Source organism: Amblyomma americanum, chromosome 5 (genome assembly GCF_052857255.1).
Source record: "Amblyomma americanum isolate KBUSLIRL-KWMA chromosome 5, ASM5285725v1, whole genome shotgun sequence".
In the NCBI taxonomy this organism is placed as follows: Eukaryota; Metazoa; Arthropoda; class Arachnida; order Ixodida; family Ixodidae; genus Amblyomma; species Amblyomma americanum.
The window spans coordinates 194342278-194366186 of NC_135501.1; the positions used below are offsets into that span (position 1 = coordinate 194342278).

The 23909-nt window shown below is 47.5% G+C and overlaps 1 protein-coding gene across 3 annotated transcripts in view; it reads right to left on the reverse strand.

Moving 5' to 3' along the window:
- LOC144133293 (uncharacterized) overlaps positions 1–23909 on the reverse strand; it is a 411732-nt gene that overhangs the window by 233291 nt on the left and 154532 nt on the right. For all 3 annotated transcript variants that reach the window (XM_077666275.1, XM_077666273.1, XM_077666274.1), the window contains one exon: positions 6985–7271. In XM_077666275.1, the coding sequence (XP_077522401.1) occupies positions 6985–7271 (287 nt within the window). The remainder of the gene's footprint in view (positions 1–6984; positions 7272–23909) is intronic.

Genomic DNA, 23909 nt, shown 5'->3' on the forward strand with positions numbered 1-23909 from the left:
CGGTGTACAAACCCACGAAATAAAGAAAGCCTTGGATTTTGTATTACTTTCTTCACAACGGATGTAGAATCGCCTTTCGTTTATATTTTTCTTTTATTTTTGCCCTCTTACCGCACCACCTTGCAATTGCAGCACTGTCGTCCACAATAACTCTTCGCGGTGGCGAGAGAGGTGCAATGATGGCAGCAGTCTCCAAGCTCGTCTCTCCGGGAGTTTTACGTGCTGAGAATTTCAAGTCGGTCAGTGCCGTGAACACCGCGGATAAGGGAGAGACAACTGGCACCGAAATAAGCATGGCAGTTCAGCAGCTTGCGGGCCTGCCACCAGCCAACGCAAAGGCGTAAATCACGAGCTGCAGTGCTCAAGAATATCGTCCTGTCTGGCAAAGAGACAGTGATGTCGCATGCTTGGAGTTTCCCAAAAGCGGTACTTGTGCAATGTTGTTTATTTTGGGTGATTTACCAAAATACAGTCATAGTGTAATGAGAGGCCCATTATGACGTACTTATATATTCTGTCATAAGCATACTTCGATTGAATCTTAGAGATGCTATATCTTACGTTTAGTTACGGTGTTAGATGTAAACGCAGTGCCTGTAGTTTCAAAATCGGTTGAAAATTAGCAAAAAAAGAAATACAGGAACGCCTAATTTCATTATGATATGGCAGTACGATAGCTGTCGAAGCTGTTGAAGCCTACTCCGGAAGTGACTGGTGGGGCTTGTGAGACACAGGGCGCTCTTCCCAAGCTCTTCCCGTACACCACCTGCCGCCAGCCGCAATTCAGACGTGGAAGTTTCCCACAGACCAACCTCTCTGCTACTCTGGTTACGCCACTTTCTTCCTGCCAATAGGCATTATCCGGTCTGATGACGCCACGTCTGGCCAGCCAATGAGCTTTATCCGCTCTGGTGACGTCGCATGACATCACTACCGGCCACGTAATCAGGATGGTCGTCGCCGGTTTTTTCTCCGGTTAGGCTTTTAGGCTTGAAGACGATATGCACATTTATACCGATACCTTATGGGTCCCGTGTCGCAGAAAAAACAGCGTCGTCGGCGTTGGCCGTGACCGTTGGCCGTAAGTGAAAAATTCCGATGGGGGCAAATAATTAATAAAATTAAGCTGAAAATAAAATTAGGTTAGGGTGGTAATCGAAACAAGGACCTTCGGATCGCAAGATGCGCACGCTAAACTTGGGCCACGTAGGCTTGTTGGTCCTATCTGAATAAAGGTGGATCTAGTGAACGTGCTGTGGTATTTGATTTAGTGAAGTGTAGTGAAGACATGCACTGATGCGTGCATGAGAAATTATGAGTATGCTAATAAGAAATTAGGCGAATGAGTAACCCATGCGAACGAGACCCGAAAGCGCTATCGCGTTTTACTCTTAAAGGCAAAGCTTGAACAACCCCCTGTTTATTTTAATCTTCAGACAGACCCCGCATTCGACCCAGTGTATATGAGAAAAACTTTAGCTTAGAGCCCATGGGTGGAAGATTGAAGAAGGAAACCAGCGCAAAAGACGAAGACACAGGAACAAGGAACACAGGACGACGCTGGACAGAGCGCTGACTGTGAAACGATACGTTTAAAATGCGCCGTAACTCTCACAAATTTTAACGCTTTGTGAAACAGAACTGTGAATCACGGACGAGGCATCCCCTTACACATCTGCAGCATACGCTTCCAATAGAAGGTGTCTTCCCACTTAATCGTTTATGAACAGCCATCCACATTATCTCCAACAATGCACGACCATCATTCGATTTTGCGGAACTGGCGACAGGCTCAGAATATTGCAGTGAATTTGCTGTTTCCTTTTAAACTGGAAAACATTAAATCTTAGTTTACATAGAAAATAGCGCTACACACAAGACCACACAAAGAAAAAAATATGACAAGAATACTGGTTGTGTGTTGTGTCGTTTGTTTCATCCCGAGGTCGTATGCGCTGCTCCTTTTTGCTTTTAAACACGACTTACCATCTTTCCAACCAGAAAGTTTTACACAATTACACTAGTTTTTGCCCTCAGCGAATCAAATTTCGCTTGTTAGTTTTTTGAAAAGGTAAAGTCGGATGTGCAGCGTCGTTCTCCTTTTATTTACGCGATGACAGTGGCAAGTCATTCTCAGCTGGTCTGCAAGTCAACAACAGCGCATATTGTGAAAAGATATGAGAGTCTAAAATATAAGGTCTCCGTCCTTTCGTTGCAGCTTCCACATGTTTCACCTAGGCTCAGGCTACGAATCAAGCTTTTCTAGCTCCCGTTCTGTGCTCTCATAGTTAAAATCTAACGCAAAGCCACGCAACCATAACCTTCTTTTTAAAGTTCTAGCTCTTCTTCAACTACCGGTGTAGCATTATGCGTGCCCTAGAACACCACGTCTTTGGGACAGCCAGAAAATCACAGCCCGTCAACGGTCGTTCCCCGTGCTGGGGATAGATGGCGCTCTATATTACCGGTGGCCTGAAGCAGCCGTCAGTAGCGCTCGCCAACCCCTCTTCCGGGGGCACCTATAGCGCAGTCTCGCGCAATGTCACTAACGAGAAACACGCATGCAGACATTCTGATAAGAAAGAAAAAACAAAAACAAAAGACGCGGCATTCCTTTTTTTTTCTCTCTCTCACTCCTTTACCTTTATCTTACTTGTTTCGGCCGCTGCCGCAATTTGCATAACAGCCTACGAACGCCGTCGAACAGGAAAGGGCGAATAAAAATAAAAACAGAACCAGATGGTTTTTTTTTTGTCGTTCTATTGCGTTACTAGCAGGCAAAGAAAGGCAAGGAGTACAGCGTGGCGAAGCGTCGAGAAGCAAAAACAGCAAAAAAGCATCGAACCAAATGCACGGAAGAGCCCCCCCCCTCCCCCCTCACCCCCCGGCCCTTCCTGGCACCTCCCAGTTTCGGTGCTATTCCTGCTTTTCTCTCCGCCGTTGTGTTGAGCGCGTACATGGTGGAATGCGCTCGCGCGAATGTTTATGTGCCCGGCCTGATGGCGGCTCCACGGCCATTGACGCTCCCGAGCGATGCTTCTTCGACCGTTCTCAGCGTGCGAAGCTTTTATTTCCTTTATTTTTTTTTTTTTGCTCTCTCGGAGAGAAAGTAATGTAAAAGGAAGACAACGCTGTAGGCACCGTGCTCTGGTCTGCCATCCCGAAGCTATTCCCCGGCTTAGTTTCCCTCCTTTTCTTGCTATTTGGTTTTTGTACCGTCCTCGCATTATAGTATCTTTTTCTGTGCGAGTTTCTTTCTGCGTTACTCATTTCTTCTAGTGATTCCAGTTCGCTGTACGAGAGGGATGAGTGTTGGTTTTACCCGTCGCGATGCATAGTTGGAACGGTTACCGCTTCAAGTCGGGCATTTTTTCGTTGTCTTGAAAATATAGACGGAAATTCTAACTAATTAATTATGGATTGGCTCTGTTCCTGAATCAAATGACGTACATTGACCGCTGAGCATAGCGGGTACATGCGAGATGCGCAGTCACAACAGAACTACAGGTTCAAGCAGCACCTACTTCATAGGGCTTTCGCAGTGTACAGAAAAAAGATTTCCTGCAAGAAGCAGTCTGTTGTAAATATTACACTGCGTTGTCTGGTACAGCACTTGTTTTCTAGGACATATCCTTTGCTGGAGGACTTTGAAAAGGTAGGAAAAACTTATCCCAGTGGGATGTGTAGTAAGCTGAACAATGTTAGTTACATCGTCGACACAAATATCACATTCGGTCCTGAGAGAAACGCGATGGTTTCAATGCGATTGCATTAAAAACATAACAGAAGAAACAGCTGAATGGCGTCCGGTCTCATCCTTCATAAAATTCGCTGATTGGCTGACGGGGTGTGTGACGTCATGAGACCGCGTGACATGGCCTACTTGGCAGGAGCGCCGGTCACGTGACATGGCTGAGCCCGGAAGCGGGCTCGGTGGAAGTGGCAGGTGCGCTTGGTTTCGTACACATGTGTCTAGACAGCTCCGCGTATCGGGTTGGAATGGAGCCAGAATCAAGTCTGTCTACCGCAGTGAAAAATCCCCGCAAGCGGTTATGGCGACAACGCAAGTACTGTAAACAGAAATGAGTGAAAAAGGGAGTAAGCTGTCTTCTAACGCACACTCGCTTTCATAAAAAGGAGTGCTTGAGAGAGCTTACTCTCTTTTTACTCCCATGTAGGCGTATTTCTGTTTAGAGTGTATATCGCTGAAGATGGAGTAGCGGCGGCTGCACTGCCTCAGCGTATGCGATGAGCAGCAATGACGGAGGTGGAGAAGCAGGCCGAGCTGCCTTCAAACTTTAATTTTAATCACATTCTCATTATATAGTGTAATTAAATTCCCTATATTTTGTGAAGCGTGTAATTAGTACTGGATTAAAGCAGTTTAATCTCCAAGTCTGCGAACAGAGAGCCAGAAATTCGGGAACGTTATGATTTTTTTCATTGACACGCTGATAGCTGCACACATACGGGTACTACGCTCTTTCGAAACGCATTGTTTGCGAAGAAACAAAAGGGCTTAAAAATAACGACAAACTGCACTAGCGAGTGAAGGTGCCTAAAAGCGGAGCATTTAAACGCGATACAAAGCGTTATAGTTGACAACACCTCAAAACATTGTCAACATATTCAATGAAACGCACAGGCGAGACACAGCACGCCAGCAGACGCTTAGAAACACTTGAACAAACACGGAACACGAGTAATCATACCGTGATAAAGTTTCCTTCGGGGACACGACACTTCGTCATGTTACTTTTCATTGCTATTTTCCCTGAGGCGCGCCGTGTGACGAACGTACAATGCCAAAGAACTCCGGCTGGCGCGCTCCCGTCAGAAGCGGGACCACAGAGTTAAATATCAAAAACTCGGGGTTCGCACCGGAACGAAGTAAAAAGAAATACGCGAAGGCTTACTGACGCGCACGCACGCGCGATCAAAAACGCACGACCCCGCAGCTTTTTCCGCCGGAGTCGCGTCGCTCTGGACGCGTTCCCGCTCCCACGAGGATAATTAAATCGGGCCAAGACAATTATTTCTCGCTAGCGCGCGCTCCGCGAACGCGGAAAAATCACGACGGAGGAGGTCGCCTCCCCGGAGCTGTATAGGAAGAGCCTCGGCAGCGCGACAATAATAATAATAAAAAAGAAAGCGAAACGAGGGAGAGGAGATGGCGGAGCGAGCGCGTGAGGAGGAGGGAAGTATCTGAAAATTCTGCACAAACTCTAGGCCGCTTTATTTGCGCTCGAACACCGCTGGGATCGGAAGGAGAAATTACGCGCGCGCGCTTTTTCGCGCGCGCGATGTAGAAAAATGGATCGAGGGCTCGAACACGTACGCACGCATGAAGCCTTTCTTCGAGCAAAAAAAAATGTACGCACTGTGCTCGAGCCGCGCTTTGTTTGGGACTACGGTGCGAGCTGTGCGGAGAGAGTCGTAGTTAAGTTTTGCCGCCAGAAAATTATGTGCGCTCTCGACTGATTCGTTCGCTGCTCAAGGGGAGAAATAAGGGGAAAGGGTGGCGGGGAAGAGAGGGGAACGCCCTTCCGGGCTAAGGAATTCGGAAGCCGCAATCCAGAAGTTTTGCGAGCACGTGCTGGGAGCACGTACACTTCGATTATTTGAGCACTCACACGACGGCCTCCGGACTGAGCGATTCGATCGTCATCTGGTTCAGGGTAGTATCGTTTGCTGGTTAGAGCAGTCCAAGCTAGAGAGGCCTCTTCCGAACTTTCTTACAAACCAGCAAATACAATGGATTGAGCCCGAATTTTGATCTGCTCCTAACGGTTCTTACACGTCCACCTTTTCACCAATCTTTTCTCTCCTTAATCCCGCTGCTTGTCACACCTGAGAAACATTCTTTCTGTTTGACTCCTGTTCCCGTAAATAATTTCTTGCAAATTAAACACTTAACCGCTCAACATACGCCCCTTCGTGCAATCAAAGCATGCACCGTACAAGGGGTTTGACTATAAGTTTAACCATAGTACAACATCCGAAATGTTCTAAATCATAAGATGTGCGCTACAAGTTCCGAAGGTTTATGTCTCACTCTTTCTTTTTTACTGGTGTGATCAACTGTATAAAGAATGCACTGCTGTAATTAAGCTTGCTGGGTCTTGTAAAACTGTCCTCAGCTGATTTTTTGTTTACGTGTATATGCTGCAGATGATGCACACGACTGAATGAATTCAAACGATATAATTCAATTGAAAAAGAAATGCACGACTGTAAAGGCTGTGTCACATAGTTCAAAAAAGACAATGAGAAATCTGTCATGAAGACTAAGGCGAAGCTAAGAAGGCACAAAATTGCTGCCACACTCTCTTTTGTTGCTGGGATGAAAAAAAAAATTATACCCACTACAGAGCCAGTTCTTTCTTGAGAACAGGAAACCGGTAACTAGCGCAAAAAGGCTCTGGCTACGAGCGTAATTATTTGACGAGTAAATTCTGCTTCTGAAACCTTTAGACTGCTCCAGCATAATGAAGACGTACCAGCTCAGGCGTACCGCTACGGCCGTAACAATCCGCAGGAAGCTTTGGTGGCCGCGCCCCTCTCACGCCTTAGGAAACAAAAATTAGGCGCTGTTTTATACATATGCTGGCAAATTCCCCCGTTTTGATCACACATAAGCGAAACGTTCCTAGCTTATTCACTTAACACGTGAGAATCATTAGAACACCTAAGCGTGTTCGGCATTATTCTGGCCGCGACTACGCACCGGCCAAGCCGGGACATAATTCCCCATGCGCAGTGCCAGGTGGACGCCGCCACCCGACTATAAACACCCTGATGGTCCGGTCATAATACAACTCCGCTGGAGTAGCCCTGGAATATTATTCTGGCTGTTTTATGATATTTTCTGTCTTCCCACTAAAAGGAGCACAACTCCGTTGGAGGTCTCAAAGCTAGTGTAGACGTTCCTGTTCTGAAACAATGAGTAGTCACGCTAAGGTGTGCGAGGAGTACAGTACCTACCTTGCAAAGAACGACGCCGCGGCCGATGGAGATGAGCGCAGTTGCGCCGATGAGGAAGACGGTCCCGCGCATGGTGAGCTGTAACAGGTGCCGTGGACGCCATGGTCTAGCGAGTGGGGGAAAGACGAGCTCGATGCGATCGGCGGATACGACGAGCACGGAGGTGCCGAGCCCGCCGGAGAGGGTGCCGGTGCGAACGGCGGCACGTCGCCCAGGCTCGAAGATGGCGAGGCTCCGCACTCGGACTCGCTGTATGACGTGGCGCAGCCAGTGCGGGAAGCCAGCTCCTGCGGGGTTAGGGCACCGGTTATAACCCCTGGTTGACCCTACCGGCAATCGACATCAGCCTGTCAGCACTGATCTTACATAAATACACAGTCGAACCCCGTTATAACGAAGTAATGAATATAACGAAGGATTGGCAATTCCACTTAGAAGCTGGGTCAACACGGGCTATAACGAAGGTACGGTTATAACGAAGGAATCAACGGGCCACTTCAACTCCGTTACAATGAGCTTCAACTGTATACTGTTCCCTGAGGTGCATTCAATTTGCCATGAGCAGTGGTCTGCAAGAGAATCTGAATGCACGAAGAGCAGTAGCCAACACTCTATAATAAGCACTCAAAAGTTAAAGAAAAAATATTCAGTAACGTTCTAGAAGCATCAAACCGCAAAATATCCGAAGAATTGTTGCAATTGTATTCATCGCAGTAACACCGCACCAACCGAAACAGGCTGCCACAACGCTTCGCAGTAGCGCAGTCGAGAAATGTTTCCATTTCTAATAATTCATATTTGCAATAACAAGTAATTTCGTTTTGCTGCGACGCATTATATTCCTTTGTGCACTTTTCTTGTCCTTGCATTACCTTCTATACTAGCCCTATAACCTATGGCTAGAGCAGCGACAGGACTGAAAGAAAAATAGTAAATAACACGATGGCCAAACAAGGAAACCGAATAACTGACAGCGTTGGCAACCGTATGCAGGCCCAGAAAAAAATTTAGCACATAAAAGAACACACGAGCGTGTTCGGGAGGCATCGAAGAAAAGCAGGATTCAATGAATGAAAAAACTGATTTCAGAAGACGATCGGCATTGTCCGGATGGGGAAGGGAGAGGATTAAGAATTGAAAACAAGTATTCCTGGTGCTTGTGTTTGGTCTCTATTTGCTCCTCGGGGGAGTGTCACATCCCTTCTTAGGAACGGAAAAAATACGATTAAAGGTACAGACATATATTCTAGGCACCGTTGTGACGTACTGCCAGAGACGGGCTCCTCTAATCCCCAGCCCCAACCTTACTAGAAAGAACAATGAGAGCTGAAAGCAATGCCGCTTATTCACTGCTCAGATGCTCTGCAGTCAACCGACAGGCTGCAATGCTGAAGCGTAGGCAAGTGTCCGGAGAGAGGCAGATCATCTGCTCCAAACTGGGTCCGCCTCTTCTTAAAAGCGGCTAGTAAGACTCCGCTCCAGAAGAACGCCATTAACGGCCAAAAAAAAATTCACGGACACATTTAATTACATTACGCACTGTCAATGCCATAGCATTAGAAGCTGCTGACGTCATTTCCTTAAGTGACATCACTTCCGGTCTGGTGACGTCACTTCCCTCCAAATGGTTAACGCTGAGAAAAAAATTCACAGATGCACCTAATGACACTACGCACTCTCAGTGCGATGGCATTACAAGCCGCTGATGTCTTTTCCGGAAGTGACATCACTTCCGGTCTGTGACGTCACTTCCCTCCAAATGGTTAACGCTGAGAAAAAAATTCACAGATGCACCTAATGACACTACGCACTCTCAGTGCGATAGCATTACAAGCTGCTGATGTCTTTTACGGAAGTGACATCACTTCCGGTCTGGTGACGTCACTTCCCTCCAAATGGTTAACGCTGAGAAAAAAATTCACAGATGCACCTAATGACACTACGCACTCTCAGTGCGATAGCATTACAAGCTGCTGATGTCTTTTACGGAAGTGACATCACTTCCGGTCTGGTGACGTCACTTCCCCCCAAATGGTTAACGCTGAGAAAAAAAATTCACAGATGCACCTAATGACACTACGCACTCTCAGTGCGATAGCATTACAAGCTGCTGATGTCTTTTACGGAAGTGACATCACTTCCGGTCTGGTGACGTCACTTCCCCCCAAATGGTTAACGCTGAGAAAAAAATTCACAGATGCACCTAATGACACTACGCACTCTCAGTGCGATAGCATTACAAGCTGCTGATGTCTTTTACGGAAGTGACATCACTTCCGGTCTGGTGACGTCACTTCCCCCCAAATGGTTAACGCTGAGAAAAAAATTCACAGATGCACCTAATGACACTACGCACTCTCAGTGCGATAGCATTACAAGCTGCTGATGTCTTTTACGGAAGTGACATCACTTCCGGTCTGGTGACGTCACTTCCCCCCAAATGGTTAACGCTGAGAAAAAAATTCACAGATGCACCTAATGACACTACGCACTCTCAGTGCGATAGCATTACAAGCTGCTGATGTCTTTTACGGAAGTGACATCACTTCCGGTCTGGTGACGTCACTTCCCTCCAAATGGTTAACGCTGAGAAAAAAATTCACAGGTGCACTTAATGGCATTACGCACTCTCAGTGCGACAGCATTACAAGCTGCTGATGTCTTTTACGGAAGTGACATCACTTCCGGTCTGGTGACGTCACTTCCATTCAGGTAATAGGCGAATTTTATGACCGACGCCACATTTTTTTCCCTATGAGGATTCTAACGCCATCACATTTAAACAGCGCGCTTTAACACTTTACACGATCTTTACGCGGGTCTGCGTGCTTCTAAACTCGCATTGCGCGCAGTGCAAACCTGCTAACGCGTGCTCACGGACTAAGCGCAAGCGACCCGTCAACACGAGACCCCAGTGCCGAGCAAACTAGTGCGGGCCTCACGCGCACGCTCTCGACGGCGCAGATCGGCCATCCATCAAGGCCCGCCACAGAGAGCAGCAAAACTCCCGAGCAACGGTCGCTGTTACAACGTGCCGGCCCCCGTCATTAATGAAGACGGAACACTGCACCCGCGGAACGCATATAGCGAGGCAGGGAAAGAAAAAAACGAAATAGGGTGAAAGAGACAGGAGTTGGGTCTAGGGGAGGACAGGGAATACGCGACAGCCGCGGCACAACAATCACAGCAACGCCAACACAAAACACCACAGCAAGAATAGGGGGGAGGGGGAGGGAGGGTGGAGGTGGAGTTGCGCGCATTAGGGACCTGACACAAAGTCAACAGCGGACCGCGGTGAGGTCCGAAGGTTCTTAATTGCTACCCCTGGACAGGACAATGTTTCGCGCCAAAGACACACTTGCCGTGCATCGTTCGAAAGCGGGCAGCAAAAAAAGAAAAAAACTGACACGCACTGTTTACTTAAACGGTGTTTCATCGGGACTGCTCTTTTGACACAAAACAATGCCTGACCAGAACACTATCTAAATCAATTTAGCGGCATGAGCAGCCTGTGGAAACAAAGGACCTCGCATAGATAGGGATCTCAGAGCATGGAAGCGGCGCAGCAGCGGCGACGCTGGACGCTGGGCGGCATGGTTTTGCCCCCGGGTGCAGAGAAGCTCGTGTTTATCTCTGCTCTTTGCGCCTCTGTCCTGGTTGCGCTAAGAATATGTATAATTTGTCTTTTAGAAGCTCGCTCGGTTCGGACAAAGCAACGGCACTTGTACAGAAAGCACAGAAAGACAGACAGAAGGTAAGGAGAGGAACGCGTTTTATCTGACAATCAAAAACATCTGTTCGTACACAATTGCAACTAGAGCTATAGTCGGTAGTTGGTTGGCATTCTTAAAACGCACAATCATCGGCTTTTGTGCTGTTGTTGTTGTTGTAGTTGTTCATACTCCCGAAATATTCGCAGGGACACCTAATTACATAGTGTGTTGACAATGCGATAGCATTAGAAGATGTTGATGCCTTTTCCGGAAGTGACCTCACTTCCGGTCTGGTGATGTCAGGTGCGGTGTGATGTCATCACTTTCCTCCAGCCAATCAGGTTGTTTTGTGACTGACGGCACTTTTCTTTTTCCCTGATGAAGATTGTAATGCTATTGTAATAGTAAAAAAAATGCCGAATTTAAGCTCAAAACTTTTCTCTTCCGCTTTTTTTCGCGGAAAAGGAATAGATTTTCACTATTGAGTCCCAGTTTCTAAAATCCTAAATTGTGTGGTTTAAACGTCCCGAAGCTATACATGGGCTACAGGGGATATGAAATAAAATGAAACCATAAAGAAGAGAGTCACAAACCGACAGGATGCATAATACAACACATCTAAGCATTCCAGCAAAACCACGTTATTTCTTCGCGAAAAAAGGTGAACCTAGTTTTTGTGTTGCCTTACGAGCGCGTACTAAATATTAGGTGTGTCATTGGAAAGGAAGGAAAAAAATATAAATGAAAAAAATTAATGTTTTCTCCTTCAAAGCACGTATGTAGCCTGAAGTGCCCTCCGTAATTTTGCCATCTGCAGTGTGCGAGAAGCATATTTAAAACTAGAGGCGAATAAACAACTGGTCCTTAAGTTCCCGCTTCGTCCAACGCAGCTGTAGTGATCACATTCTAGCTCCTTGTGGCCCGTACTATTTTCAGCAGCAATTATTTCCGAATTACTCGAATTGCTTGAATTACTTCCGCACACCACGAACTCCAGCGGACACTACTCAAGCGCGCACATGTTCAAGGGAGGGGACAACTGGCACAAAGTGCGTTTGCACTTCAGGTAAGCGGCATTCTGGAGAGAGCCCTTGTCCCAGCGTGGTCAGGATGACAACGGTCGTTACGGACTGGGCCCTGGGGCACCAGATCTCGGGGGGAGGGAGGGGGCGGGGGGGGGGGGGGAGGTTAGAGTGTGGGCCAGAACAGCGGCCTGCAAATTCGATTAGGGACCGATTGCGTTCAGCGCGTGCACTCGCGCAAGGGGAAAACACAGCTCGTTAGCGTCCGATTAGCCTCCGCTGGCTGGCCGGACAACGGTGCCACTCGGCATTTATTCCACCCTCACTTCTTTCCCATTAGGTGCCCGCGCTGGCGTATAAGTGCGCCGCTATGTGCGCTGGGGCAAAAGTCATGGCGTACAACGAACGTTGACATAGAGCAGCTACTAATAATCTCTGTTTCCTTTTTCTTTTTTTAAAGATAACCAATTTCAAGTCGCCTAAGCGATCGTACTGTGCCGATAAGAGCTCCGTGCCGAACACTGCCTACCACCCGCGGGCAGTGCTGCTGAGGGCAGGCGGGAGTTGCTTTAAATGGCCAAACGGCACACTTTTATACAGAAGTACTTTGTGAATACGAGGAAACCTTGTGCGTATTTTAGTGTTGTAAGTGCGAGTTTGAAATTAGAAGATAATTCTGGGAGGAATATGATTCGACGTATCAGAGCAGTGCTGCGATGCGAATCAGATGAACCGATGTGAACCTCACGTTCGGCTCAAGCCAAGAAATATATACGAGGCTGGCGTGGTTCGGTTTGGTTTATATGGGTTTAACGTCCCAAAGCGAATCAGGCTATGAGAGACGCCGTAGTGAAGGGCTCCGGAAATTTCGACCACCTGGGGTTTTTTAGCGTGCACTGACATCACACAGCACACGTGCCTCTAGAATTTCGCCTCCATCGAAATTCGACCGCGGCGGCAGGGATCGAACCCGCGTCTTTCGGGCCAGCAGCCGAGCGCCATAACCATTCAGCCACCACGGCGGCGAGGCTAGCGTGGGGCAAAGCAATGGGTTAGGCCAACCACCGGTCAATGCTTGTCCTCTTTTTGCAGTTTTCTTTGGTTTAGGCTTGCGCAGAGAGAGTGTTCGATCATCTCGTTTTTCCTGCAGTAGCGAAAAAAAGCCCCCCCCCCCCCCCTTCTCTAGATTACACTGTTTTACAGTGGTAGCTCTTTCTGGGAGGCCTTCCGCTGGGGAAACAGGTGAAGCTCAAAAAAATTTTCACAGCCGCCCTGGATAGCGTGCCCTAACCTGGCGCCGCCGGCTACGCGCAGCTATGGGTTACAGCACTCGGCTACTAAGCCGGAATAGCCGGGTTCAAACCCTGTCGCGGCGGCCGCGTTTCGACCGAGGCAAAACGCAAAAGGAGCCCATGTGCTGTGCGATGCAAGTGCACGTTGAATAACCCTAGGTGGTCGAAATGTTTCTTTTTCCTCTTTCGCTCTTTCCTCTTTCACTCCCATCTTCCTACCGCCTTCCATTCACGCTCCAAACAGCACCTGTATTATTTTGGGAATACCTACTGATATCAAGAGCTTGTTATTTATGCCTTAGTTTCTATCTGCATAGTAAGTGTGTTAAATTTCGTCTTGATGAATGAAACAAGCTAAGTTTGTTTTTAAAAAAACGGTACGCATTTAGAATCAACTGATCTTGCAGAAAGCCCATCACAACAATGGTTTCCTCACGTTCCCCTCTCTGCAGACGGACATTGAGCCAGCACACTGTTATTTCCTTGAACTCCGCAACAGCAATACTTGCGTAACGTCTATCTTGTTTCCTAGTTAAACAGCCTTGAAATTATGTCGATGTATTTAACTGGTTATCCAGGACATGTGCAGTTTAATGTTCAGCGAGCCGCACCTAAGAAAAAAGGGGTAAACATAGCGTACACATCGTAGTCGTGTTAGCATTATTTTGTACACACCAGCTTTAAGCGTTGGTGATCACGTCTTGCGGTACCGGAGCACAGAGTAGCGTGCTGTCTGGACAAGCACAGCAGCTGCGGACGGCCCTTACTCCACACGCCAAACCACCCGGCGCCACGCAAAGCATCTCCGCCCAACACGAGCTTGGACTCCGAGCGATGCCTGCGGTGAGAGCGGCGGTGGCGGCGCGCCACATACCGCGAGCCACCGCGTAAAATAGGGGCGGGCGTGGTAGTTGCTGGAACGGCGCAACGAAAGGGAAACGCGCGAACAAAAGCAAAAACACGCTGGGGAAGAAAAAAGGTGGGGGGGGGGGGGGGGTTGGATAAATGGGCGAGTAAGAGGCTTCCAACACGTCGGCAAAGAAGGAGGGCTCTCAACGAGATTGGGCGCAGGCCCCAGCGAGGACACAGAGTCCCGGCCGGAGCGGGCACGCGCTTGGAGGAAAACCCATGCCGTGTGCCTGGACGCATCCGTATGGCCAGCGGCGACGCCGCTCAAAGAAGTGGCTAAACAAGAAGCGTGCCGACTTACATTGCCTCGGCTCTACTTGGCCTTTCGCCTCCAGCGAGCAAAACATGCGCTTGCTGAATAAACGACTGCGAGAGAACGCCCACACAGGGAGAGAAAAGAGAGCACGAACGACGGACTTCAGCGAAGGAAGCACCACAAAAAGAAAACATGTTTTTATTATCATGAGAAGAAAAAAATTAATACTGTCTTTCCCGTTTTTGTCCATTCTTTTCACAACTAAATGCTTCCTGCTTTCCATTCTTCCTTCCTCTTATTTCTCCCTCCCTCCCTCCTTTCTTCTCCACCTCTTCCTTCTTACCTTTCCTTCCTTTTCTCCCTCCCCTTCATTTCTTCCTCCAGTCCTTCCGCTCTTTCTTCGCTCCCTCTCCCCCTCACTATCTTCTCACTCTTTCCCCTGCTTCCCTCCTTTGCCTTTCCTCTCTCCATTCCCTCCACCTTTCATCACCTCTTCCGTACCCCCTCCTCCCTTCCTTCAATGATTCCCTTCATTTCTTACTACCTCTTCTGTCTTTCCCTCGCTCCCGCCTTCTTTCTCCCCTGTTTACCTCGTCTCTTCGTTCGCTCCCTCCTCCTCACTCACTCCGTTCCTTGCTTCTTTCCTTTCTCTCCTCACCGTCCCCTTCCTGCCTCTCTTTGTCTCTGCGTACAGCACCCGCTGGCCTGTGTGTGTACGCTCACACGCACTGTGTATACGCACAGCTTGGTCGGATTACGCGAGCGGAAGGGTGGAATGAATGTAGAAGAATGGAGGCTATTACTCGCCAGGCGAAAGATAAAACGCGCGGCAGAAAGGAGATTGCCTCCGAGCAGCGACCGGCGGAGAAAACAAGAAAGCAAAGAAAATACGAACAAAGAGCGCGACACACGGCCGCACCATCAATTCATCTTTTGCAGCGCCTGCGCTTCTTCCTCTACTCTTTTCTCGTCAACCCACTCCGAATGGACGCCTTTATGTTTGTGCTTGCCTCCAACGAGAAGCGTGCGCGCGCGTCACACGGAGTTTCGCATTGGCATCGATGCCCGGCAAGGAATAGACGAAAAGATATACAATAAACGGGCAAAGCGGGAGGCCTGCCTCGGAAATGTTGTTTGTCTCTATCCGTTCCAGACTTTGAGCATCGCCACCCCCCCCCCCCCCTACCTCTCTTTGCAGCTTAGAGTGGGATCTCGAAGGCTTCGTCGAACCACTTTCTTTTCTCTTCACCGTCCGTAGCCCCAGGGTGCGCGAAAAGACGAGGCGGTTGGCGCCACAGCGAGAGAGAAAAGGGCTTCCAATCGTCATCGGCATCATTTATCTCCGTCGCCATCTAGGCGGCCGCGAGCTCGCGACACGGCCACTATTATCGGCGGCGCCCCCGCGGAATCCCCATCGAATTTCAGCGCGCCTGTCCGCGTGCCGCTTGGATCACGCGCGCGTTGGCGCCGGCCTCGTAGCAATCGGCCACGCTCGGCTTTAACAACCGACGCGACGAGGAGCACAAAGCGTGTGCAGAGGCGTCGATTCTGCTGCTCGGTCTCGTCTAGGCGGGCCTGATGTGATTGTGGTGCATTCCTCGTCACTACCCTTGATGGCCCTCATTGAGGGTATTACAAAACTGGTCGAGCAGCACACGCATAGCTCACGTGTTTCTTTATGAAGAGAAAAAGATCGTAACTGTAAAGGAAAATGTTTGGAAAGTAACAATACACAAAGACACAAAAGCGGATGCACGAAATGAAAGGGCTTCAAAAGGAACACAAATAGGGAGCTTAAGACACGAGCTGAAAAGCACAAAGAGAGAGAGAGAGAGATAACGAAGAAGAGGGAAGGCGGAGGTGTTAGCCAGAAGGGTGTTCGGTTGCCTACCCTACACTGGGAAAAAGGGCTGAGGGGGTTAAAAAGGGAGAGAGGGGGGGTGAGGGGCATATTGACAACTGGTTCCTCAACCCAGTCGCTCTCAGGAAGCAAAACAGTGCCCTATAGGCATTGAGGGTAGTAGAGTGCTGTGGCGAAAGCCCCAGGACCTTAGCCTGTGTTAAACGGTCGCCAAAGCAGGACACTCGCACAGGTGAAAAGCATAAGATTCGCAAAGAGGCAGTCGTAGTAATAAAGAAACAGAGTCAATCAAAATGTAAGAAAACGCTCCTGGGCAGAAAATCTGAATGTTGCGTTACACTTATTTCGTTACGGTATTTGAAGTAAAGTGCTTCCGATAGGAATTGCTGTACGAAGAGGGATGTGTGACATGCGATGCGTTCTTCTTTACTAGCGGGTAACGCATCGCGAAGAAGAGTGAATGCGGCTAGAAGAAGCCGCCATGAAGTTTCGCCAGATGACGCTCTTTATGAGTATTTGTGTTCAGCTAGCGAAGAGTAAAAGAGTATGCCTAATATAGCCACGCCCTTATTATACTTTTGGTCAGCGTTTGTGTGTGTGCGTTCGTGTGTGTATGCGCTTGTTCGTGCGTGTGACATTCAGAGCGGAAGCACGCTGGAAGCGGAGGTCATCGAAGACAGGCTTGTGCTTTCTGGTATTCACTAAAAAATATGCAGCGAGTTATTGCAAGCGCCAAGTACGCATGTTTCGTGCGCAATGTTTGCACCAATAACAACCATTCGGAAAGTCTACAGTACAAGCTATGGTGAATTGTGGGCTCTTCAAGAAAGTGTTATGTGTTTCTTAGCCAAGGTTGCATTTGAAAACACAATCGCGAGCCCAAATTAAATAGTTTCGGTGCAGAATATGCTCCTGACGTGTAGCCTTCAACATACAGGGACAGGTATATATAACTGTCCATACTGGTGTTGTTGGGAGCAAAATTCAGGGCATGACTTGATATAATATTCGTTTCATAAAAATAGAACCACTCATGATTAAGTAAAGCATGGAAAAGTTTCTTTCCCATGCTGTTCATAAGGCGCCGTGGCTGTGAACAACATAACATAGCATAGCAACGTGGCGCAGTTACGAAGTCAAGCCTGCACCGAGCAAGCAACACGGTGCGCGTGACATGCACTAAGCAGTGACAACAGCCAAGCGGGCCCCTAATGGATTCAATATTGCGGTTCACCCAGCTTACCCTCTCGGTCTTGCGTCAGCCGAGATTGGACCGCAATATTTTTGGCTGGTGTATGGCGTAAAGCAAAACGATGAAAAGAAAAAACAACACTAAAGGAAAAAGTACAATGAACGTTGCACACGGAGCGACGATGTTGTTCTCTGCAGCAAAACAAAGCTTCACAGTGAGAGTACATACTAAAGAAACTGCCCTTGGATGATGTAGGAAATACATGAATGTGCTGTAAGAAAGTACAGCCGCACTCTGAAGCCATGCAGCTAATGTGGCAATGCAGCGATGCAACACGAGGTCGAACGAGCTGCAGCAAGTCCAACCGTTTCTTACTTTAATTCACTAAGAAGTGCCGAGCTGTACTTGCTCGATTAAAATGCATCGCAATCATCAATTCACTAACAACAAGAACTCCCGAGCGATAATGTCAGTGCTTGCTTCGCTTCAGAAGAGTTAGCACATGCGCCAGACAAAAGAAAGTAACGCACAAAATGAAAGGCGGGCGCTAATTATAACGAACTTATTGAAGCAAAGATCAAAACATATACTGGGAGTTACAAGGAACACGTTAAGTATTTTCAAAAATAAGATTTTTGAGGACAAAATATGGCTTTTGCGGCATGGTATTGCCAAGGTTGGTGGACGCAAGAAAACCGGCGAATCATCTTAATTAGTAAGACGGCTAACTAATTTCCAATAATTAACTTTTTAATTAGGTGTCCTGTTGTAACTAGTGATTTGTGGCCGCCCGTTAGTAACCACCATATCAGTTTTTAGAATTTTGAAAACGCGAATACCCTCGCCGCTGTGGCTAGACAAAATTTGGCTGCAGCGTGCGAAAATACATACTTTCGAAAGCATGCAGGCAAAGCGACCCCTCCAGACGCCACCTTACAAGGGATCCTCGAAATGGCCACGCAGGAAGTTAATGGATGAGTTGTGAAAGAAAATTTATCTCTTAAGCCTAGAGTGCAAGCGCAGTATCACTGACACAATCTTGTCCCCCTTTTCCGATAAAATAAGTCTCAAATGCATCGCGAGTGATTTTTACCCATTTCTGCTTAGGATTCTTACGCAAGGGAAATTCGGTGTACAATCTGTGTACAAGTGTTCCACAAGATAATAATAATAATAATAATAATAATAATAATAATAATAATAATAATAATAATAATAATAATAATAATTGGTTTTTAGGGGAAACGAAATGGCGCACTATCTGTCTCATATATCGTTGGATACCTGAACCGCGCCGCAAGGGAAGGGATAAAGGAGGAAGTGAAAGAAGAAAGAGGTGCCGTAGTGGAGGGCTCCGGAATAATTTAGACCACGTGAGGATCTTTAACGTGCACTGACATCGCACAGCACACGGACGCCTTAGCGTTTTGCCTCCATAAAAACGCCACAAGGTGCGCGCGTTCATTATTAACAAGATTTTTTGCGCGCTCCCTGAGTCGGTCATTCACACATTGTCCCGTCTGGTCGATATACGATTTACCGCAGGACAGAGGGGATCTCGTACATGGCATTGGCGACACTGTAGACAAAACGCTTTTCACGCTGCTTCTTGCAGCGTTGTTTTTTTCTGTTATCGCAAGTGATACGACTTCTGAGCTGAGCAAGCTTCTCGGGGGTTGAAAAGGCAACCGAAACGTTAGGCCGATTAGCCGCCTTCTAATTGTGAGAGCCCTTGTGAATTTACGGACAATACCACGGATAAAAACACCCTTACAAAAATTTATTTCGACAGTATATAGACTGAAATAGACTTCTGTCTATAAAGTCTAAAGACTCTCTATAGAAAAACCTTCGACAACAGTATATAGGCAATAAAAATCCTATAGACAATATATAGACTTTTCTTTTCAGAAATTTTGGCGAGTACATGTTTAATTTTGCCAAGTCTATAGACAATCTATTCATTTATGGTCATACACATTTAGTAGACTTTTGTCTATAGACTGTGAATAGACAAAAATAAATATCTATAGGATCGCAATATATTCTATAAGAAGTCTACAGACTTTCTATAGACTGTCTATAGACCATTTTTACAAGGGCAGAGGCCGGAAGTGGTTCAATACATGCAAAAGGTCTCCGACAACTTGAAAAAGGAGGCTAATTGAACTTCAAATTTTTCTTTTTTCCGGCCTACGACATCCGCGTCGCTATATCATGTTTAGATACTAATTTTATAATAAGGGATTCACTACTTTCCTACATGATTAGCCTAATTCAACACGAAGCGGTACGCATCCCAGATTTGAGCATACCTCGCAAGGCCATCTTTAAGCACTCCTGCTAGCTTTTTTCGTTATTATCAAAATATTTCCATCAAAAACTTCACAATTTCAGCGCATTACATCTCTTAACTAGACGATGAGCGTCCAAAACAGAAGTACTGAGCATGCGTCTGTTCTTGAGCCTGCGGCAAGTTATTCTCAAGGAGCGCAAGTATAAACATATGCTTGGATAATTGTGCGCAAGGAACCTTTCTTCAAAAGAAGTAAGAACAGCCGCGTAAGATAAGATCGCCGGGGAGGAGAAGACAAGCGTCCAGTGCGATCTTTTGCGACAGGTCGGACTTCTTTCAATCACTGCTACGCACACAACACGCATGAGGAGGTGTGGCCATTAGAACAGAAACGTAGACAATGAGAAAGCTCGCAAGTAAACGTTGCTTATTTATTTCAGTGCTTTTTTTTCTCCTTTTGTTTGTGTTTTACAACATCGATCTAGCTCTCAGGCTTTCTGGCGCCATCCACGCTCTCGGCTTTCCGGCTGACACGAACAGAAGGAAAACGATTCAGCGATGCGGATGAAACGACGCAGCCGATGTTTATCACGGCCGGCAAGCCATGCTATCACTTCCATCTACCACCCCGAGGAAAAGGGGGAGGGGGAGAGGAGAATCGGTCACGTGCGGCTTGTTTCGGCGCGGCCAAAAACAGCGGCGTCATGCCAAAAGTCGCACTTGCCCGGTGGGAAAAGTTTCAAGCCCTCGCCCGTCACTGGCGAACGGAGGAGGCGGTGGGTGGCAGAGCACGATCTCGCCATCCATCACGCGCTCTTGCGCGGCGAGGCGAAGGTGACGGGGGCGATACAAAAAGAGGGCGCAACTTCCGATCGCAACGGGTTCTTCACGTTCAAGGAAAGGAAGGCCGCACAGCCAGCACAGGCAGACAGACAGCCAAGCTTTTGGGACGAACGCGACCATTCGACAACACGCTGATGGAGACGAAGATGTGAGATTCTGCCCGCGGCGCTCCGTTGCGTTGCCAGGGAGTCGTGACAGCGTGCCTGATGAGAAAGCTCTGTCCTCGGAAAATTGCCCGAAATCGTTCCGGCGAGAAAAAAAAAAGAACGCGATGGATGGAGCGAATCTTTCGCGTGACGCGACGGCTGCCGGCGAAGGCAGCTTTGACACGGATGAGAAATTGCGGATGAGTGCCGATTATTTCTGTTCCCGGTGCCTCGGTTTTGTGTTCGCTGAAATTGTGGTGGCCGAGCTAAATGTTGTAACGCCGGTAATCCTTTTCACACCGCTAACGGTTAATGGGAAAGTTACACGGTAAAGCGTGCTTGTCATTGTTGTCATCGCCAAATAGCGTCCATGAAGCCAAGCGTGACTCGATGGGTTGGGGAAGAGGTGTGGGCGGACAGGGCCCCGATGGGCTGAATCTGTGCGTCATCATTGTCGTATGCAAGCTAGCGTGCATTTTACCGTGTTACCAGCTGTTGGAGCACCATTCAAAATGTTTTACTTCTTTTCATCTTCCCCACGATATGATTCCATAACAGTTGGATTCTAGGCATAATGCCTCGTAAAAATTAGTAAACAGCTGTTAAGATGCATAGCGGCATGAAATATTATCCAGCGCGTCGTGGTTGTCATCGCGACCTGCATGTCTCTCGCGTTTATGCTATTAAATTGGCTGCCTGTAAAGCGTGCTTTGTTTTGTGCGCAACTGTGTTAAAAGAAGCCAACCTCAAGAGTCAAGAGGAAAGCCCATTTCCATTCATTTTTTTTTATTACCCAAAAGGGCCCGGAAGGGGGGGGGGGGGGGCATTACATAGGGGGAGGCGTCATCACAACATTATCAAAGTATTACATTGTGTCGTCACACGTTGTGACGGCTTATGAAAATTTGGATGGAAAAATACAACAAACAAAACAAATAAAGTAGTCAGAAAAATATGAAATGTTTACATTAATGACTTGGAAGCCAATAAGAGTACGAGAGAGGGCCAACATAGAGCGTTTAGAAAACTGTGAAGACCCTGGCGGTTCCCACAGAAGGTCCTCTTTGTCATGCATCAAAGGTTCCTGCATTATGGAGCTCGTGTACCATCGTGTACTCATCTATAGAGCGCAACGCGCGCAAGCCAAAAATTGGTTGAGCAGTACTGACACCAAATTACGCTTAATGATATTAGAACCGAACTCTAAAACCCGCAAACGGTGAGGCTGAGGACATGCGTGTACTCGTACTAAGAACCTAAATGAAGGAAATAATGTTAAACGAGCGGCATATTTTTTAAGTTTCCAAGATCCAACTTAAGTGCTGAGTGATCCAACATTCTTTACTGAAGGGCATGCGTGGCATGTACTTTCCCTCTTATTCTTTAAAAAATGTTACAAAGAGCCATATGTTTCAAACCTCTCTCAAGCCGCTTAGAACGTCTTCTTTTTAAGCTCCAGTGGTTAAATCAGCATAATCATCGCAGTAAGGAAGTACTAAGCTAAACTGGAATTATTAAGTACCCCCTGTAACTTGCTAGACGCATTCCATCATGGTCTTCTCAGAACTACTGCATTAAAAGGATAAAGAGGGCCTCACCCCGGATCCAGTTCCAAGGGTAAAGTTAAACAAGGGAAACAGGCACCCTGCTACTTGACGTGATTCGTCAGGCTTGCAGCTATAATGGGGGTTTTCATGCGAGCAGAGCCGCGTATCGTTAACCAATTATTGCTTCGACCTTTTTCTCTTATCTCTATCGCAGTCCCCTGAAGCGCTCGATTAAGCGCTTTTCTCTATCTGATCAAGCGAGCCATGCGTGCCCCAACAAAAAGTGACAACCAAGCCCTGAGTTTGCGTCGTTTTTTTTTCTCCCACGCATTACGACTGCCTGTTCGTTCTGCGTGGACCTCAGTTGGAACCGAGGGGAAGGAGGACAACTGCGGGTCGGGCGGCTTAAGCCCGTGGCATCTGCCGCCGACATCCAAGCGTGGCCCAGGCTCCGAATCGGTGCGTGGAACAATCCGAGTCGGAATGGTGTTTCTTATCTGGCAACCTGATCTCGCCGGCACTGCTTCCGGCATCGAAACAGGACCCTTGTTTAACGAGTGAGATTACCCGACTGGAGGAAGATGTGACGAGATTCCTGGAACAATTCTTTGCGAGTCTACTCCCAACTATAGCAGGGCGCGGAGCTCACTTGAAATTTACAGTTTGTTACGAATGGCCTTTCTTAGAGCAGGCCCTAAGGGATCGGGAAACATAAAACGACAAAAGCGGGTTTTAGGTTTACAAGTGTGTGCGATTCCGCTAGGCTCCTGTTATTATGGTCGAAGTGTTCATGTGCGTTTTTCTTGTTATGAGCCGCCGATTGAGTCTGGCATAAAGAGCTTGTTAGACCGGAACAAACGATTGTGGGCAGGACACACAAAAATTATGTGCGCAGCAGCGCCAGGTTACTGCATATAGACGTGCTGTAATCGGGGAAAATAGCACAGAATGTTTTTATTAAAATAAATTGTTAACATCGTAAATTATCAGAATTATACAACTGTTTATTAAATCAATCACTGACTCTATGGTTTGAGAACTACTATGGGACGCGACATGGTTTCTTCGCTTAACAGATTGGTTTCCAAGAGAAGGCAAGCGTATCAGGGGGCGGCTATAGTCAGGTGCGCGGGTGAAATTATGAAGTTTGCCGGGATAAGAAGATCGCAGGCTCCACAAGAGATGAGCATTCGAAGGGGTACGAGAGAAGTCTCTGTCATACAAGTGACGTAGTTAGGCTAATGATGATGAGGATGATCAAAGTCAACAGCTAATGCACTATATTGCTTAACATGACGATAAGCGAACACACGCGAGGCATAAGAAAAAATGCGCGGCTCGCTCCCGTTCTTGGTATGCAGTTTTAGTTCCGCTGCTTCCATTGCACTTTACAAAACAACATTTCTCTTACCCCAACGAATATCTGTGGTACTATGAGCAAATAAAAAAAAACAATCTCGATACATAACTCGGGCTGAATCGGCATCACATTTCTTGCTAGATCGTTCAGTCTACTTGCTTTGCTAAGCACCTTTCGACCTCTTCTCACGACCGAATATTCCAGCACTACTTCTGCCGTTCATCACTGTTTTATTCCTTGTTGCTTCCTCTCGCCAACATCCCGGCGTGAAAATGGCCGAAACGCCTGCGGGAACACGCACATTGTGAAGCAAGCGCGCCGAACAAACGCATAGACGTGGACAAGAAAAAGAAGCGGTCGTCAATACCACACCGGCTACTTTGCCTCTTCAGTTACGGTTACGAAACACCGTCCAGAAAGTGGGGACCCCGCATCTGTTCCCTACGCTTATCTTATTCTCCGCTCAAGCGTTGCGCAGAAAGAGCCTG